Raw genomic sequence first — 19,665 nt, 5'->3', positions numbered from 1 at the left:
GTAAAAGGTGTGTTCTTTCTGAAGCAGGTTGAATAAAATCAGTTTTAGTTGAACAGTAGTCAGGTGTAGACCTTTTTTGAAAAGAAATCCCACTGGCAGAATTCTTAACTCGCGTTATAGCCACTTTCGAAGCGTGGATTTCTGTTGATCCCATGAAACCTACCATCTTTTCTGAGTTTTTTGTCATCGAGAGGGCCAACAAATCGTTACTAAGCAAGTCTACTGCAGAAGATTTGAGAATTCTTAAAATCGGCCTTGATGTGCAAACTATAGAAGAGACAGCCCAACCGTTTCCAAAATTTCCTGGTATACAACTGAAACTCGTCATTGACAAATCTGTTCCCTCCAAAAAAATATCCTACCTGAGAATACCAGAGCCATTAAAAGACAAAGTCGATGAAAAAATCATCGAAATGCTTCGTACCGATATCATCGAGCCAGTAGAGGGTGCTCCAGAATGGATTTCTCCAATGGTTGTCGTGCCGAAAGATCGGAATGATATACGTTTGTGCATAAACATGAAATACCCGAACCAGGCTATACAAAGGAAGCACTTTCCGCTTCCAATTATAGAAACTTTTTTAAACAGCCTGAGAGGAGCTACCGTGTTCTCTAGACTGGATATTTCCTCGGCATTCCATCATGTAGAACTGCACCCAGAATCTCGGAACGTCACAACATTCATGACGAATAAAGGGCTGATGCGTTTCAAACGTCTTATGTTTGGCATCACCTGCGCGCCCGAGATTTTCCAGCGAATAATGATGGAAATGCTTGGTCATGTCAAAGGGGTCATAGTCTATATCGACGACATAGTCGTTTCGGGAAAATCCCGTCATGAACACGACCAACATCTTAACCAAGTCCTGAAAATACTGGAGAAGAATAACGCCAAGTTGAACGAGAATAAATGCTGCTTTGCTGTACATGAGCTAGAGATTCTTGGCTTCAAAGTAAGCTCTCATGGGATCAGCCCTTCGGATGAGAAAATCGCAGCCATCAAAAACTTTCGACAACCCGAAACGAAAGAGGAAGTGAGAAGCTTTCTGGGGCTCGTGTATTTTGTGGCTCATTTTATCCCATGCCTCTCTACTCGGACGGAACCTTTGAGAAAGTTTATAAGAGGTTATTTTCAAATAAAAAAAAAACGATAATTGGTTTGATTAATAATTACATATTTCATTTGAAGCGATGTATCGGTATTTGGTCCAGAACAAAGTGAGGCCTTCGAAGACTTGAAAAGGGAACTCTCAAGCAATGTACGGAAGTTGGGATATTTTGATCCAAACGATTGTACCGAACTCTATGTCGACGCCTCACCAGTTGGATTAGGAGCGGTATTAATTCAGAAAGACAAAACCAATGTCCCCTGAATCATATGTTTCGCGTCCAAAGGGCTTACACAAACTGAGCGCATTTACCCTCAAACTCAGCGCGAAGCCCTAGCGGTCGTCTGGGCTGTCGAAAAACTTTACATCTACTTGTTTGGTTTACACTTTACTATATACACCGATCACAAAACGTTAGAGTTTATCTTCGGTGGCAGACTTAAGGAAAATAAAAGAGCAATCAGTCGGGCCGAAGGCTGGGCTTTACGCCTTCAGCCCTACGACTTCGAAATTAAACATATTCCAGGCTTGGCGAATATTTCAGATGCTCTCTCGAGATTGTGTATCCAAACAGATCCTCCATTCGATGAAGGTTCGACTCACTTTCTATTTGCTATAGGAGAGGGCTTGACAGCTATAACCTTGGACCAAATTAAGACCGAAACCGGAAATGACGAAACATCCATGGCAGTTATGGAAGCTATCAAAACGGGGGTTTGGCCACGAACATTGATACGCTACGAAGCTTTAGCCAAAGAGCTCGGGATTCTCGAAGGCATTTTGGTGAGAGATGACCGGATAATACTTCCGAAATCGCTAAGACCCCGGGCTCTGGACATCGCCCATCGTTGTCACCCATGGAGTAGTTATCATGCGTCGATATCTTCGCGAAAAAGTATGGTGGCCATACAACAATGTGCCGGTTGTGCTGCTGTGAGCCGACAATCGCCACCTGAGCCGATGTCGAGGAAGGAGATGCCGGATAGGCCCATGCAGGAAATTGTGATTGATTTCTTTTCTGCAAAAGAGTGCGCCACATTTCTCATTGTTGTCGATTACTATAGCCGTTACCTAAAAGTAATTGAAATGAGATCAACAACTGCGTCGAAGACAATTGAAGCACTTGAAGTAATATTCAATGAACAGACTTATCCCGAAACCATTAGGTCCGACAATGGCCCTCCGTTCTCTAGTGCTGAGTTTGCCAAATATTGTAAGGATAAGAACATACGGCTGGTTCGCATAATCCCTTATTGGCCGCAAATGAATGGCCTGGTAGAGCGGCAAAACCAGGGGATCCTCCGGACGTTGCGGATTGCTAAAGCCACTAATATGGATTGGCGCAAGGCCATCAAGGATTAGGTATATATGTATAACACATCCCCTCATTCCGTAACGGATAAAGCACCCATGGAGTTGTTGACAGGTAGACCGATAAAGGATTTGTTGCCAGCCATTAGAACCGAAGTTGCACTGCGCCAAGATGAAGGTGTTCGAGAGACCGATGCCATTAGAAAGTTGAAAGGAAAAGTATACGCGGATCAGAGACGAAATGCTAAGGCATCCGACATTAAAGAAGGAGACTTCGTGATGCTCAGAAATAATGAAACAGGAAAATTGGAACCAAAATTTCGACTTGAGAAATTTCAAGTGAAGAAAGTTTGAGACTAATTGGCCAGCAACTCCCGGATAATTTGAGCTCAGTCGTAGAAGACTCCTTTGACTAGGTCTCAGGGTCGGCCTACGGCTGGGTAATCGGAGGGGAACGCGGACAAAATTTACAAGACAAACTGTGGGTTTTTCGAAACAAACAAAGAACAAAAGCAAATCTAAGTACGGAAAGAATTATTATTTATTAAACGGAGAAAAACTACTTTAAACTTTGAATTTTTGATTTTAATTTATGGCTTTTATTTTTCAACGTTACTGTGTAGTGTGTGTAGGGTGTGGGTTGGGCTGTAGTTGGCTGGATGCGGTACGTACCGATGCTGATGCTACCTACGGTGGTGAGCGCTCACTGCTGGTCGACCTTCTTTCGGGGATTTCCGGTTACCAATTGGTTCCCAATATGGCGGCGGGGATTGGTAGGGAAATCGCACTCTCGAGATATTCCTTAGTGCTGTTGGATGGTGCTTGTCTGGCGTTGACAAGCAGGTGAGGGTTAAACGGCGTCTTCCTTCTTTGGCTCGATCAGCGGACCACGGCAAGACCGTATTGATCGCGCTGAGAAGGGCTCTCCTTTAGAATTAGAGACCCGAGAAACTTGTCCCGAGTCCCGAGAGATGGGCCTCCTTTGCGGTTATGGTTCCCTTTCTGGAACCAGAGGCCTAACGTCCTATTACGGTTAGACGTAGCCCGCTTCAAGCGGACTAGGCCGAATCGTGCGACGTTGACGAAAACGGTGAACAGCAACACAAGAACTTCACACAAAAATAGCGATTGTGGGTTCAAAACTTCACAAGACTCAACAACACGGAGCTTGGACAATCACGTCTTCATCGCACGAACGCCGGAAGAAATAGGAGACTGAGTCAACGACTCTTCTTCTTGGGTTTCCGCTCCGCATTCTTCTTCCTTACCCCATCTAACTCGTTTGGGCGAGTTATTGCAGATTGCATGCAACCCACATGCAATGTCGACCTTGAAGACGATGTTGGTTGCAGCCTTGCTGCCGATGAAACCACACGCCCAACTTAAACTAACAAATTATGTATTTTTGTTTAACCTAACTCCTATATAATAATTTGTATCCCTAATCCTATCTAAATTTTAAAAACAAGACGAAAAACAACAGTTTGACAAATAATTAAAATGAAACAAATTAAAAAAACATCTGAGGCGTTTGTAACGACGGTTACACTATCCTCCCTCCACGGTAAATAATCAGTAGAAGCCCATTCGCATGATTATTTATCCTACAAAGAATTCAAATTGGCAAAGAAAACCACCTGAAAATTGCTTTCTACCCCCCCGTAACATGAAGCAGTAGAAAAACCATTTATTATTTTGAGAAACGAAACAACACTTTAAAATCGGCGACAACTATTGGTCAGATTACCCTAGAATGTAATCTGCCATAATATTCACTGGTGATTATAACATGTTAGTGTTTCTGTATAACAGCACGAGCACCTGACATTTAAACGGTAAGTGAGTTCATCCATTAATCATTTCATCATGTTGGTATGATGTGACAAGGTTGAGTCAGTTGTTTTTAAACACGCGGTCGAATCACACGGACGAAAACAACGCGGTCGGGACGGTACGAATAAACGGAACGACGGGTAAAAAAATGAGTACGGTAATGATCGGTTCTTTACGATTTAGCATTAGATGCAACTTTTACGCGATGAGAACTATGTTTGTTGGACTGATTTCGGTCAGTTCCAGCATAGTTCGACCAGGCGGCCGTCCTGGCAGTGAAGAGCGATACTGGAAGCAAACGAATTCATAATGGCTTCCCGAACACGTGTCGCGCCGTGCAATGCCCGGCTGATTTTATGATTACAGCATTTCTTACTCTTTCAAGACCACTTTAATTATTTACCCTATACTTCTACCATTCAGTGCTAGCACTTTCTCTTCTGTATGGCGCCAATACAGAAGAATTTTCATTTTTCTTTATTTCAACCTATTCTAAACCATCTAATTTTATCTATCCTATTATAACTTTGCTTTTCTTAACTATTCTATCCAATATTATTTAATCTATCTAATCCAATCCTAACTGATCTATTTTCCGAAATCTATTTTCAAAAATCATTAAATTTTCACTTTTAACCAATTATTTGTTTCTTCTTGATTTCTTATTCTTCTTTTTCATTTCAGCATGTCTGTACAATTCGCAAAGGGAATAATTGCTTGCACTCTCATTGTGCAACAACACGGTTGAGAGGTGCAGCGAAGATGAGAAGTGTCCAAGGCGATAACGATCTCACCTTTTTTTCATGCGACACTCACGCCTCATCTTTACCTTCCCCAAAGCGTACTACATGGGCTCCATCTCACGCCTCACGCGTATTGAGAGAGAATGAACTCGACGCATATCTCACGCGAATTTCCTTGGTGCATCGATGACATCACACCACGCATCAAACCCTGGATCATGCGTGTGTTTGTAAATAATCACTTCTGATTATTATCAATTATGATTTTAATTATTTTTCTTTTTATTTTTAGGGTAAATCCAAGATTACCAACGGTATCAAAAGCGGTGAGTAGTTTTATGGATTATACTTTTCGCAACATTCGATTCTTTCTTACATTTTTTTTTTTTTTAACTTTACTACAATTGAACATTTTGATTCAATTGGACATTTCATTAATGGTCAGTACCACAAAATCAAAACTTCAGGGTGGGGCTTCGATCAGTATTTTTTTTTTGTTTTTTTTTTTTTAAATTTATGATTTTTGCTTTTCAATTACAATTGAACATTATTTGAATCCATTGAACATTTTATGAATGGTCTGGTTCACGAAACGGGAATTTCAGGGTGGGGCTTGGATCAGTTTTTTTTTTGCATTTTTATTGCTGTAGTTCATATTATGAGCTTTGATCATCAGGACGAAGGTCAGCTGCAGAGAAGACTCCTAGATTTCTACCGGACTGGTCTGCCAGCTCATACGAACTCGTCCCCCTTTTTGCCACGACTACACAAGGTATGAATAAGGGACCGTACTTCGCGTTATAACCGTCAGCCGCTGACGACTGACGGAAATTCCGTTTGTACACCCTCTGACCCACTTGATAAGATGGACCGAATTTCTTGTGACGCAAGTTGTAAGTCTTCTCATGTTTTTCATGACTTTTCTTCAGATTCTGCTCCACAATATTGTACATCTTTTGATTCATATCACGACGCAACCCATCACGTTGTTCAACGGTGTATTCCCTTTCGTCCCTTTCTAATTTGTGTTCTTCACCTTTAAGAATCTTCTCGTGTCCGTAGAGAATCCGATAAGGTGACATACCAGTCGAAGCGTGATGGGTTGTGTTGAGATATTCCTCAACTTCAGCAATCTTGGAATCCCACAACCGCTGGTCATCCTGCATGTATGACCTCAGACAGGCGTTGATGGTTCGGTTTACCCGTTCCACCGGATTAGCCTGACTGTGGTGCCTTGCATTCGGCCAGTGGCGGATTCCTCGACGCTCTAACAGCTTGCCAAATTCTTTGCCTGTAAACGTTGTGGCGTTGTCACTTATCAACACCTCAGGTGTCCCAAAACGCCGGAGCCAGCAATCCTCTACAATTTTGCACACCTGTTTACTCTCGATCTTCCTAACCGGAACAAGAATGGTCCATTTGGAGAATAAATCCATCAAGACCAGCAAATGGGCATTCCCATTCCGGCTCCGGGGCAAATTTTGAATAAAGTCGATGGCAAGGACTTGAAAAGGTTTGCTGCTCAACCTCTGGTTCCCCATCGGCGGTACGGTAGGCAAATTTGACGGCTTAATTTGTTTGCACATACTGCACGCTCGAACATACTTCCGGGTTTGGGCTGCCATCTGTGGCCAATAGTAGCGTATTTTTAATTTGGAAACCGTCTTCTCGAATCCTGGGTGTAATGCTTCATCATGCTCCTGTTTCAGCAACTCCAGTCTAAGCTCTGCTGGCACGCACAATTTCCACTCGTACCTGTAGTCCATAGTGTCCATGGGGGAAGCGACGAACTTATACAACTTGTTGTCCTCTATTTTGAAATCCGGGAAATTTTCGGGGTTCTTTCCAACATCATTGAACAGCTTTGGATACCATTCCTGCTTAGTCGTGTCGATGCTTTCTACAGCCCTAGAAATGGCATCCGGAACCACGTTTTCGGATCCTTTTCTGTGCCGTATAACCTAAGCTTGCCAGATTGCCCGGTTTTATCCGGGTTTGCCCGGATATTTGATGCAAAATTTCGAGAAAGTCCGGTCCGGCCCGGTTGCCCGGATATCGTGAAAAAAGTCCGGATATTGCCCGGATTTTTAACATTCTTTATAAAGAAACCAAAAAAATCAAAGTTTTTGAGTACGTTTCAGTAAAATCGATTATCGGTATGGAAATTTTCAACGGTTGTTTCAAATAATTTCGCTGATTTACTTTTAGAAACCTTTAAATATTTAAGTGATCCAAAAAGTTGTTGGAAGTCTGCCATTACAATAATAAAATATTAATTTCGATGTTTTTTGCATTTTTTCTTTGCTTTTATATATAATAACACCTAAATTTTGCCCGGTTTTTGCCCGGTTTTTGGATTTGAAAAATTGAAATCCATGCCCGGATTTTGCCAGGTTTTTTTGAAAAAATGCCCGGAATTGCTAGGCCCGGATGGTAGTGAAAAAAATTCTGGCAACCTTAGTATAACCATGTCATACTGCTGTAGAAGCATGCTCCAGCGACTAAGTTTGGAAGACGGTTTCCATTTGCTGTTCATAATGAAGGAAAGAGCTGACGAGTCCGTTATGAGTGTGAATCGTGTTCCTTCTACATATGGCCGGAACTTCTCAATAGCTTCCATAGCTGCTGCCCCTTCCTTTTCAGCGGCTTTCCATGACCTTTGGGTCATGGTCAATTTCCGTGAAAAGTAAGCGACAACATGCTCCTTTCCATCATTTTCCTGAGTCAGAACCCCAGCCAAAGCAGTGTCGCTCGCGTCGGTCTGGATCGTGAAAGGTTTCTGGAAATCTGGGTTTGCTAGTATCGGCGCTGTTATTAATTTTTCTTTGAGGACCGAGAAGGCTTGGTCCGCATCCGCATTCCACTGGATTACCTTAGGTTTGCCCTTTAGTAAATCCGTCAGTGGCGCAGTCTTTTCACTGAAATTATCAATAAAGCGTCGATAATAGTTAACCATTCCCAAAAACCGTCTCAACGATCTGACCGACGTAAGTCGCTCAAAGTTTACGATAGCCTCGATCTTATCTGGATTAGGACGGAATCCCTTTTCAGATAAGATGAAACCCAGGTATGGAAGTTCTGAAACAGCAAATTTGGATTTCTCCAAATTGATGGAAAGGTTGGCAGCTTTGAGTCGTCTGGCTACTTCCTCTAAACTCCGGAGGTGCTCCTCAAATGTGTTGCTTACAATGACGATGTCGTCCAGGTAAACAAACACATTTGGTTCCAGTTCACCATACCCTAACACCTGATCCATGAGACGCGATAACACGGCGGCACTGTTAACTAATCCCATTCCAAGCCTGGTAAACTGGAACAACCCTCTCCCAAACACCCGGAAAGCCGTGTACTTTCGCGATTTTGGATCCAACGGTATTTGCCAAAATGCCTTGGAAAGGTCAATAGTGCTCAAATACTTGGCTGGACCCAACCTGCTAAGGATACGGTCCTGATGTGGAAGTGGGTAGGCATCCCTCCGGGTCCTAGCATTTAGCTTTCTCGCGTCGATACACATCCTAACCTTAAGTTTCCCTTCCTTCGAGTCCGAGCTTTCTTCCTTCTTCACAACCGGAACTATTAACATAGCCCAATCACTGTGCGATTGTTCGACCACCCCCGCATCGATCCACTTATTCAATTCCTCATCAACTGCTTTTTGAACCTCAGGCGACCACGGGTAAGGATTCATCCGAATTGGTGGCGCGTCCTTGAATTCCTCGGTGAACTCAATCGAATGGGTCATGAGCGGTGTCGCATCAAGCCTTTCTCCTTCTTTGTACACTTTAAACTTTTTCTTCACTTCCTCTAATCTATGCTTCTCAATTGATGACAATAATTCTTCATTCTCTACTTCCGGTTCTTCATTTTCTTCGTACGCGATCTCCTCTATCCTACTAACCGACGGTTCTATTCCAAAAGACTTCCAAAAATTCATTCCTAGAACTAAACGACGACTAAGGTTCGGCGCTACAACTGTAGATATCAATTTAGTTTCACCGTTAAACATCATAGGCAGATCAACGATTCCTGTAACGTTCAGGGCAGTTCCACCGGCTGTTGAAAGTTTTATGTTCGTGGGATACTGTTTCAGCTTTAGGTCATCAAGCAGCTTCCTACTTCCTACACCTAAAACCGTCATTTGTGCCCCACAATCTAACAACCCAACAACCTGAACTCCCATCACGTCCACCCTCGCAAACGGGCGGTTGTCACCTTCTACGCGAATAATAAGCTCTTCTATTTCTGCCTGATAGGGAACGAAAATGGTTTGAGGATTTTTAGAGAACGTTCGGCGACCTCTTACGCCGACGTGCGATCGTTTTTTTCACAGAATGGGCAAGAGTCACGGGAGAAATCATGGAGGCCACATTTTGTGCAGAACTTTTCTTTTTCCATTAAGCAAGCATCATAGTGGTGGTTCTTCTCCCTGCAATTGAAACAAACGTTTCGATCCGGTACCCGATAATTTGCTATTCTAGCTTCCAATGATGTCCTGCTATTACCTTCCTGAGCGTTAGGTTGAGAATGGTAAGATCTCGGCTCCGGGCGCCTTTGGTCCTGGAACTTGGAACTGGTCTGACCTCTCTGATCATAATTTTGAACTTTGAAATCAGACCGACCCGAATTCTTCCAATCGGCGCTCTTTTGGTAGCCGCTACCTTTCCAATCCCTTCCGTTAGATGTCTGCTGTTTCTGAGAAGGATACTGTGCGATTTCGTGCAGCTGACCTTGCCTGGGAGCTTGATCCATGTTCTTGTACATAAACCAGTTCACCGAATCGAGTTTTCTACCCCAAACCCTGAGCGAATGCAATGTCCTAACCCCCTTCACGACTAACGAATTTTTGTAATCCGCTCGAAGGTTCCGGAACATGATTTGGAAGATCCTTTCTTCCGTTGGGGGATCGGCCATCCTTCCGAAAATCTCCATCAACGCGTTGTAAAAATCCTGAAATTTTTCACCCCTTTTCTGACGCCTGTTCACTGCTTGCTGTTCATAGTTGAAGTCCATTTCTGGAGGTTGGAACTCCAACTTCAACTCCGCCACCAGTTCATTCCAGCTTCTGAATTGCCTGTTTTTCTTCCCTTCAATGAACCAGGACCTAGCATCTCCAGCGAAGAGATGAATGGATTCGTGAAACAACGTTTCTTTACTAATCCCCTCTGCCTCTGACAAGAATTCAATTTCGGTTATGAATCGGTTTAAATGTCTGCCTTCATCCCTACCGTCATAGCGCAGTTTCCAGTCAGTTACTGGTCTCGGTCTGCGCTTCAAAGTTTTAGCAGCATAAATGCTTTCGTTCTCGCTGCTATCAGAATGCGTGGGAGTAAACTTCTTATTAGATTTCAAACCCCAATCTGCTTTACCAATTTCACGGTTAATTGGTTTCTTTTTTAATTGGTTCAGTTTCTTATCCCTATCTTGAGTTTCAAAAATTTCCATTTTAAATTCTGCCAATTTCTCTGAAATGAGCTCAGCAACATCGGATAATGAAAAATCTCTACTTAGTTCTTGTTTATTTTCCAGTGTTCTTTTAGGAGTACTTGAATCAATTTCCTCCGACCTATTCCTGAATGTAATACGCCTGTCTTTCTCAAAATTAGCTATCTCTTCTTCATCCAGCTCCTCTTTTTCCTCTTCTTCCTCCTCATTCCTAGACTCATCACTTCCTATATCAAAATCTCTCAACTGCTCAATATATTCCAGCGTTCTTCGCGAGGTTTCCGCAGCTAAGGACGGATCATTGGAAAGGAAAGAGAAGTGGTCATTGAGCAACATCAACGGAATGGCCTCTAGATTCTGCGTATTGAACACTAGTTTCAATCTGATTAGACGGAAATACAGATGAATAAGACGCGTTTTCAGTTCGGCCAGCATAGACTTCCGCGCACGACGATTATCTAGCATATCGCGAATTATCGCTATCTTTTCATCAATCAGATTGAACTCTGATTCGCGCGCGTTTTCTTCTACCGGGAGAAGCTCGAAATGGTTTGTTTCGCGTTGTTGTTTCATCGCATTTCGCAGTTTTCTGCGTTTCACATCGCGCGATTCGCCACTCGTAAATTTAACCGCGCGAATAGTGAGCTCATGCTCTAATTCATCATCTAGTAGATGGTTCACGTTTAACGAACGATATTGTAGAGTAAATTCCGACATTGTACAGAAATATCACAGAGAAATGCTAATAAAATCTTTGGTAAAACTTAGAAATAATTATTGGACTCACTCTTTTTATAAATTAAGGACAATTAAAATTTGATTAAGGCTAGAAACATTAAAATAAATTAAATAAATACAACAATCAAAACAAATTAAAATAGCGATAAATAGGTGCAAATTTTCAATAAATCGTGCTGTTATGTACACGCCGATTATGCCGATTTTCCAACTCTGATTGTCAGGAGGAGTCGTGTGAGGTAACTACACAATCAGGTAACTGAATGTGTACTCACCCACCGCCCTGTTACAAAAAAAAACCACAGATTTTTTTAAACTCTAATCGATCCTCCGATTACCGAACGACTTTAACGCTGGGTGCCAAGTGAGACTAATTGGCCAGCAACTCCCGGATAATTTGAGCTCAGTCGTAGAAGACTCCTTTGACTAGGTCTCAGGGTCGGCCTACGGCTGGGTAATCGGAGGGGAACGCGGACAAAATTTACAAGACAAACTGTGGGTTTTTCGAAACAAACAAAGAACAAAAGCAAATCTAAGTACGGAAAGAATTATTATTTATTAAACGGAGAAAAACTACTTTAAACTTTGAATTTTTGATTTTAATTTATGGCTTTTATTTTTCAACGTTACTGTGTAGTGTGTGTAGGGTGTGGGTTGGGCTGTAGTTGGCTGGATGCGGTACGTACCGATGCTGATGCTACCTACGGTGGTGAGCGCTCACTGCTGGTCGACCTTCTTTCGGGGATTTCCGGTTACCAATTGGTTCCCAATATGGCGGCGGGGATTGGTAGGGAAATCGCACTCTCGAGATATTCCTTAGTGCTGTTGGATGGTGCTTGTCTGGCGTTGACAAGCAGGTGAGGGTTAAACGGCGTCTTCCTTCTTTGGCTCGATCAGCGGACCACGGCAAGACCGTATTGATCGCGCTGAGAAGGGCTCTCCTTTAGAATTAGAGACCCGAGAAACTTGTCCCGAGTCCCGAGAGATGGGCCTCCTTTGCGGTTATGGTTCCCTTTCTGGAACCAGAGGCCTAACGTCCTATTACGGTTAGACGTAGCCCGCTTCAAGCGGACTAGGCCGAATCGTGCGACGTTGACGAAAACGGTGAACAGCAACACAAGAACTTCACACAAAAATAGCGATTGTGGGTTCAAAACTTCACAAGACTCAACAACACGGAGCTTGAACAATCACGTCTTCATCGCACGAACGCCGGAAGAAATAGGAGACTGAGTCAACGACTCTTCTTCTTGGGTTTCCGCTCCGCATTCTTCTTCCTTACCCCATCTAACTCGTTTGGGCGAGTTATTGCAGATTGCATGCAACCCACATGCAATGTCGACCTTGAAGACGATGTTGGTTGCAGCCTTGCTGCCGATGAAACCACACGCCCAACTTAAACTAACAAATTATGTATTTTTGTTTAACCTAACTCCTATATAATAATTTGTATCCCTAATCCTATCTAAATTTTAAAAACAAGACGAAAAACAACAGTTTGACAAATAATTAAAATGAAACAAATTAAAAAAACATCTGAGGCGTTTGTAACGACGGTTACAAGTTTCTGGACAAGACGCCATCGTGACTAATGAGGAAGGAGTTATTTTGCGTCGCTGCGTAACACATTTAAAAAAATGGCCTTCCGTTAGAGCTCCAGAACCTGCAGAATTTACTTGTGACTCTTCTGCAACGGAAAACGACTCTTCCACAGAACCTACCAGAGATTCCCTTGTCCAACCAACACATCACGATGATGACCATCACCTTCAAGACCAGAGTGCTCCCAGCCACCCGCTGGGATCAGCGATTAAAAGAAAGACCGAATCTACTCAACAGCCGTCGATGAAACGTCCTGCTCGAGAGAGGAAAGTTCCGCACCGTTACGTACAACTATTAGAAGACTTTTGATTAAATTTCTTAATTTTTTTTCTCTTAATTTTTCTCTGGTTACTTTTAAAGAAACTATAGTAAACTATAGGCTCGTTAGTTACTTTGTTTATAAAGACGAGGGAAGAGATGTAGGATACGTTCGATTAGTAAAGCATTCAAATATGGGTGAAATCATAAATAGGTTCGATTAGTTTAAAGCATTGTAATTCTGGCAGTAACGAACGAACCGCCGAGAGAGGAGGTTAATAAAGTGGTATCAACCAAGCGCACTACCGACTCGGAATTCTACACCCGTCTAAAGGCGGAGTCGGGAAAGTACGACAACAATTCGAAAAATATGGACAATATTTACTTTCCTTATTTATTTACTAATATATTGAAATATCTCAGTTATTTGTGGGCCAATTTTAACAAAAACTACATAAAAAATAGCTATGGATCAGTGTGAATATGTTTCAAAATTTAGGAAAATTGGATGACGTACGTAAAAGCTACACTGTATCAAAAAATTGTCCGTACAGCACGTACCTTGAAATTCAAACAATCAAAAAGTGCACTTTTTCAGTCAATAAAAATACTAAAATTTCATCATTCGCTGCAGAAACTAGTCCTTTTTGTAGATCAGTATTAAAAATGTTTATGAATTAAACCTTCAAAATAATCAAATTCATTTTGTATAGAAAGCCCCAAAAACGACGTCAAAAAATTGTCCGTACACTGAGGCCTTTAACAAATATTAGTCAAGTAAACAGTTATGTGTCAGTCTGTCAAACGCAGAAATGTGAATTGAATCTCAGCAAAGACAATTTCCAGTTGTCTGAGCGATAAATACGGTAAAATGAACTTTACTTAGCGCTAAATACTATGAAAAACTTTTCGACAAAACTCAATTCACACAGATGTTCTATAGAAGTTCAGAGTGGAACCAAAAATTTCGTAAGGAGTTCGGAATCGAACCAAAAAGTTCTTTAGGAATTCAGAATGGAACCAAAAAGTTCGTTAGGAGTTCATAGGAAAGTACGATAGTTGAAATTGATACTCAAACTATGCAAGTCACTTAGAACTCACAGACATTAACTTTAAGACTTCTATGGACTAATCATGTTCGTTCAGAAGTACAAATTGAGCACTTACGAAAATCGATTTTCATTTCTCTCGAGTATTTTAATGTACAAGATTAAGTAACTGACTTTTGGTTACTTGGGTATATCCTTTGTTTCAAAAATTATTGGCTTGAAACAAAATTAAAATACATTATTTCAAATAAAACTGAAATTGTTTCAATAGAAAATTTTTTAGAATCAAAATCAGTGTTCTTTTGTTTCAAATGCCAAGATTTCTCTGACTGTAATATTTACATGTTGTTTATAAGTACACAAAATTCATAGAATCTTAATTTTCGATTTGAAATTGCATGTAATTTTTTTGCATTCTAGCTTTTGTACAATTTATAAAGTTTTATTGAATTTTTTACATAGAGTGAAAAAAAAAAATCCCGTTCACGACATACATAGTATACGTAAGTGGGTTGGTGGTTTAAGCATTTGTAAGGTGCTAGCCAGCATATCCTCAAAAGATGTAACGGAAAGTATTACATAAATGGAATCTTTTCGAGGAAACATCAAGTTTCATTAATTTCTGGTACCGTTAAACGGGGTAACATTGATCACCCGGGTAACTGTGATCAACAAGAAATTTTTATTCATAATCATCAATAACTAAGTCTAAAGTTTCAAATATCTCAGAAAAAATTTCTTCGCTTAAAAACCTATAAGTTGAGTTTCAAATTGGGAAAAACTTGGTTTGCTTTTGAAAATTTCAAATCTAAGTAAAAATGTAGTTTCAAAACCTTGTATCTTTTTTTTGTATGGTTCGCAAACAAACATCCTTCCTGTTGAAATCAAAGCGTTTGGAAGTAGCAGGTTGCTTTTCCGAAATCTCTGAAACTAGAATGGACCGAGGAACCGAAAGGAAACGACAAAGCAGTTAACAGACTCATTTCGTAAGCGACGAATCGCGTTATTTTTCGTGCGAGAAAAAAAAGTTGAAATTTTAGTGGAAGAAAATGGCGGAACCGATAGGGAATGTTAGAAGTTAGAGAAATACGGTGAAAATCGATTCAGGATAGGTCGGTCGGTCTCGACACCTCCCACGAAGAAAACCAAGGATCATCGCGAAACGACCTATTGCTATCGATCAACAGCTTTTAATCGAAGCAGTAGCCAAGCTAGTCACGGACTATGGGCTACCACTTTCCTGTTTTGAGTAGGAGGGATTCAGATAACTTTTAAATCCCATTTGCACAGCAGTTGGATGTACTTTGAACCACGAAACCATCCAAAATTATCTTCGCATCATGGCGCAAGGAGATTTTAAAAGAGGAGATGAGTGGAAAGGTGATTAGTCTAAAGGTAGATTCGGCATCATGCCACAGCCGGCATGTACTAGGAACTAGGAGTAAATGTCCAGTATGCTCTGCAAGATAAGGTAGTTATTCGCACACTTGGTAAGTAGATGCTTTTGTCGTCGCAATGACATATTTTCTTTTCTAGGCATGATAGATGTTAAACAAAGACAAGATCCGGAAGTAGGCGGTGACCCGATGGCATCGCACGTGTTTTTTTTCGTTCCAGTGATAATTATCAATTATTTCTTTATTTGAAAAGGAATTTTGTGAAAAACTTCGTTGTTCATCTTTTGGTATACAACGAAATGTGGTTGTGGTGGTGAAATGTGGTTTATTCAATAAAATGTGAAGACTGACAAGATCTTGAATACATAGGGCAAACTGGAAGAATGCTTGGAAAACGTCTTCAAGATCACAAAAAGTTAATTGAAAAGAACGAACCAAAGTCCGGCTTAGCGCAACATGCAATAGAAGCGCAAGGAGGAGAGGAGAGACTGTTTAAAGTCGACCAGCAGCTGATTAGAAGAAAAATTGTGCTGCTTTCTATTTTTGTAAGTGAATGTTATAAAAAAAAAAAGTATTGTAATTTTTCAATTTAGTAATTTAGAAAACATTTTATTGTAATAAATATTTTTAGATGTCTTATGATGGGTGAAGCAAAGTAACCCGAAACGTTAGTGAAAATTAATTTGCTGTTTTACTCACCGAGAAATATCAATAAGTGTAAAAATTATAACAACAACCGGTGATTAAATTATTTTCATAATGAATGTTTGATGAAAATTTGGATGCCGTTTCTACAAACAAATGGATACTACGTGTTTTGGCCGGATAAAGCGTCATCGGATTATGCCAAAAGAACACAATCCTTCCTGATTACCCATTTCACCATTTGTTCTCAAGAAACACAACCCGACAAATCTGCCTCAGTGTCGCCCAATCGGAGATTTTTTCAGAACTTTGAGCTCATTGGTGTACAAAAATAATTGGAGAGCGAAGAACTGCAAACAATTGATTGGTAGAATCATGAGATGTATTCACCAAGTTGACATGAATGCCGTACAACGCTCCTGTCCCGACATCAAACGGAAACTTCTCCGAACAGCCGATTTTGGGCCGTTTTCAACTGTTCATTGTTTTTTTTTCAACAATGGACAATGTTCCTTTAATTCCAATAAATCAAATTTTCTTCAAGTACGCTTGACTATTTTTCACAGCTTGAACGAGAAATTCCAAAATTTCAGTTGACACCCGTTACTGGCTAAATTTCGATCCATAATTGTGGGTTTGATAAACTTTGTTTTTTTTTTTGGTAAATTATGTTATTTTTTAACTCAATTCTAAATAAAATCATGCTTTAGGCTGTTAATACACGAATAAGCGTATATTTTGTTGTGAGAGGATACATTAAGTGACTAAAGATTGTGGGGCTGGAGGTCTCTTTTTAAAATGTTTAAAATCGCTCAAAATGCCCTTAAAACTACGAAGCATCTAACTAAGGGATACTAAGCTGTCCAATAACGTTGCGCTCCATTTAGACTGTCATGGTCGAATTCCTCGTCAAATATCAATTGTACAAGACAATTTCCGCTACAATCCAGCGGATAATCGAACACACCTGTGATTGGTTTTTTCCTGTCAAAACTGTCACCATAAATTATTCATGATTCGCACACGTTCGTCGAAAAAACCATCACAATTTCCTGCTGAGAGTAAACACACACATTATACCTAGGATAGGTAGGAATCGAGAATGAATTCTGCCGAGTAGGTAAATAGAACAGACAAATGGGCAGGCATCCATATGGAAAGCTCTCCACTCAAGTAATGTAGGATATTTGGCGAGGTGTTTATCATTTTCCGATTGTCGTATCAGCGAATGGCGAAATAATAAAAAAAAGAAACATACACTCCGGCTTCAACTCCATCCAATCGAAATCGATTTCGGCAGTTTATTATTCAGCACATTTAGGGGTAAGGAGGTAAAATGGAAATGGGCGCCTAGAACATGGTAAGTGTTCTCATGAATATGATTAGGGTACAGGTGAAGCAATAAAATAAGAAATACATACTACATGGACCGGATGGTAATTTTGGCACTTGTTTCAAGTGTTTGCATACCATTTTAATCCAAAGTGGTTACAATCAGATTGTTTTATGGTATATTTCATTAAAAGACTTTAGTAACATTTAAAAAAATATATGTAGACTTACCTAAATATTCAAATGGAAATCATTTCTTGAATTTTCAGAATCAGTTCTCAATATTTCTTCATTATTTCTTTTACAAATATATAACACCGCTAATTTCTTGTTTCTAAAACAAAAAAAATATTTTGTGTTTGTTAGACAATGCATCACCTAAACAACCAGATACAAGCAATGCTAGCTTGTTATTCTCGGTCACATAAATGATCTGCTCCCGTAGAAGTCGTTGTAAAAACGTTGTACATAAATATATCCAGTGCAATATGGTGTTGTTTTCTGTCGTTTTCCAATATAAATTCTCCCGATACTATGAAGGCTCTAGCAGTGCTCTCGATGGCAGAACGACATTTCCGAAACTGCAGCAAAAAACACCATCCAAAACACGTTGTCCAATATCGATTCCCATAAGTCAAAGATGAGCAGTCCATTCATCTAACCACTAACTGAGGTGGCACAAAAACTAGTCTGAGCACGGAAAGCAGGCTTCCAGCTTTTTCAATAAATTTGCAGTAAAGAGTAAAAAGTAGTATACAGTCCTCCCTAATCATTACACACAATTATTAGTCACCAATCATTTGAACTGCTGATATCTACTGACCCAAATAAAAATATTTCTTACTTTTATTTTTAGTTAATCGATAATATCATTAAAATGCAAAAAAAAAATAGGTGAGCTTCATAACAATGAAATTGCTGTTTGAATAGTTTTATCACACGTTAACTATTATCTTTCGAACTGTTGCAACTGCGCTATAGGGATGACATCTGAAATCGTTAAGCCCCTTATGCGGGTATTTCAAAGATTCCAACAAATAAATCGGTCTCATATAAGCACAAAGGGCGAGTTAACATTTTCCAAATGAAACTGAGCGAATAAAAGCAACCCATAATTGTTACAGCATCCACCTAATTCCACATAATCATGGGTCACTTTTTTGCAAGCAAAACAAAACATTTCTTGGTTGCTAGCTCAACCCAATTGCCCCTTGAATGTATACTAGCAAAGAATGCCCCCAAATGTTTGCTAGAAATTTTTTGATTTCTATAGGGGAAAATGAGGATACTTGATCCCTGGGGATACTTGATTCCTTAGCTATATCTCGAAACTCGAATGTCTTACAAAGATCAAAAGTTCTAGAAAAATGTGCCAAAATGAGCAAAATAACAATGCTTGTAGTTTAAAAAATTTTAACAAAATAATTGTTTGAGTAATTGAACTTTGTTTGAAAAATTTCACAAAATGTAACTTGAAGATCTTTTTTCATCCATTTAAAATGTTCCTTACATGGGAAAATTATGAAAAAAATATTTGTTCCAATGTATCAATCGTTCGAGCGTAAAATGGACTTCATAATGCCATATTTTCAAAGCAATGGAAAACTCTCAACTTTTTTCAGAAAAAGTTTTCTAAACTGTTGATTATGGGTACAATTGATCCCCTAGAGTTGGGTACAATTGATCCCCCTTCTAAACGGCATATTCTTCTTCTGAATTGATCGTTATGATTGCTGATTACGAAATTACTAATATTTATCCAAAAACTAATATTTATCAAACAATTGTCTGAAGAAAAGAGCAAAAATAATTAATTTTCTCTTATTTATAAAAAAAAAAGCGCCTATAAGTATGCAATGTTATTAGCGTTGAGACAAAGTTATAGAATTTTCTTCTTATGTCTGCTATAAATTGTGAAATGAGAACAAACATGACCAAAATAGTCAATTAACATTCTATCTTGGGGTTTTGTTTGATGATTTTTATACAAGGATTAGGGCTTCCTGAATAAAAGATCAAGTCTCCTTCAATAGGGGATCAAGTCTCCCCTAACTTAAAAAAAATCGCATTTTTTTTACTCCCACGAAAATGCTTCTAGTTCATCAACGGGTTCAAGTATCATTCTAATTTTTGGAGCATAGAAACTTGAAGTTACAAGCTGTCAGAAAATGTCAAAGACAGCGAGTTGCTAAATTTTTCCAAAAAG

General features: G+C 39.9%; 2 protein-coding genes across 2 annotated transcripts; one reads left to right on the top strand and one right to left on the bottom strand.

Moving 5' to 3' along the window:
• Positions 1-413: 413 nt before the first annotated feature.
• LOC129742593 (uncharacterized protein K02A2.6-like) lies at positions 414-2,471 on the top strand. Its single transcript, XM_055734512.1, has 2 exons — positions 414-953; positions 1,434-2,471. The coding sequence occupies exons 1-2, from the start codon at positions 414-416 to the stop codon at positions 2,469-2,471; spliced, it is 1,578 nt and encodes a 525-aa protein (XP_055590487.1).
• A 1,125-nt stretch (positions 2,472-3,596) lies between these two features.
• Positions 3,597-11,155, bottom strand: LOC129742592 (uncharacterized). Its single transcript, XM_055734511.1, has 4 exons — positions 9,440-11,155; positions 7,464-9,242; positions 5,789-6,957; positions 3,597-3,777 (listed from the first exon to the last, which is right to left on the bottom strand). Exons 1-4 carry the CDS (start codon positions 11,153-11,155, stop codon positions 3,597-3,599), a joined length of 4,845 nt encoding a protein of 1,614 aa, XP_055590486.1.
• Positions 11,156-19,665: the final 8,510 nt, after the last annotated feature.

The sequence above is a fragment of the Uranotaenia lowii genome, chromosome 2 (assembly GCF_029784155.1).
Source record: "Uranotaenia lowii strain MFRU-FL chromosome 2, ASM2978415v1, whole genome shotgun sequence".
Classification (NCBI taxonomy): Eukaryota; Metazoa; Arthropoda; class Insecta; order Diptera; family Culicidae; genus Uranotaenia; species Uranotaenia lowii.
This window is presented reverse-complemented; position numbering and strand designations above follow the sequence as displayed.

Coding starts and splice junctions, on each gene's coding strand:
- LOC129742592 (XM_055734511.1), bottom strand. CDS start 11,155: ATGTCGGAATTTACTCTACAATATCGTTCGTTAAACGTGAACCATCTA. Junction 9,243..9,439: donor ATCGGGTACCGGATCGAAAC/GTTTGTTTCAAT, acceptor GTTCCCTATCAG/GCAGAAATAGAAGAGCTTAT. Junction 3,778..5,788: donor GCTGACGGTTATAACGCGAA/GTACGGTCCCTT, acceptor TTTCATCGGCAG/CAAGGCTGCAACCAACATCG.
- LOC129742593 (XM_055734512.1), top strand. CDS start 414: ATGCTTCGTACCGATATCATCGAGCCAGTAGAGGGTGCTCCAGAATGG. Junction 954..1,433: donor TAGAGATTCTTGGCTTCAAA/GTAAGCTCTCAT, acceptor CCTCAAACTCAG/CGCGAAGCCCTAGCGGTCGT.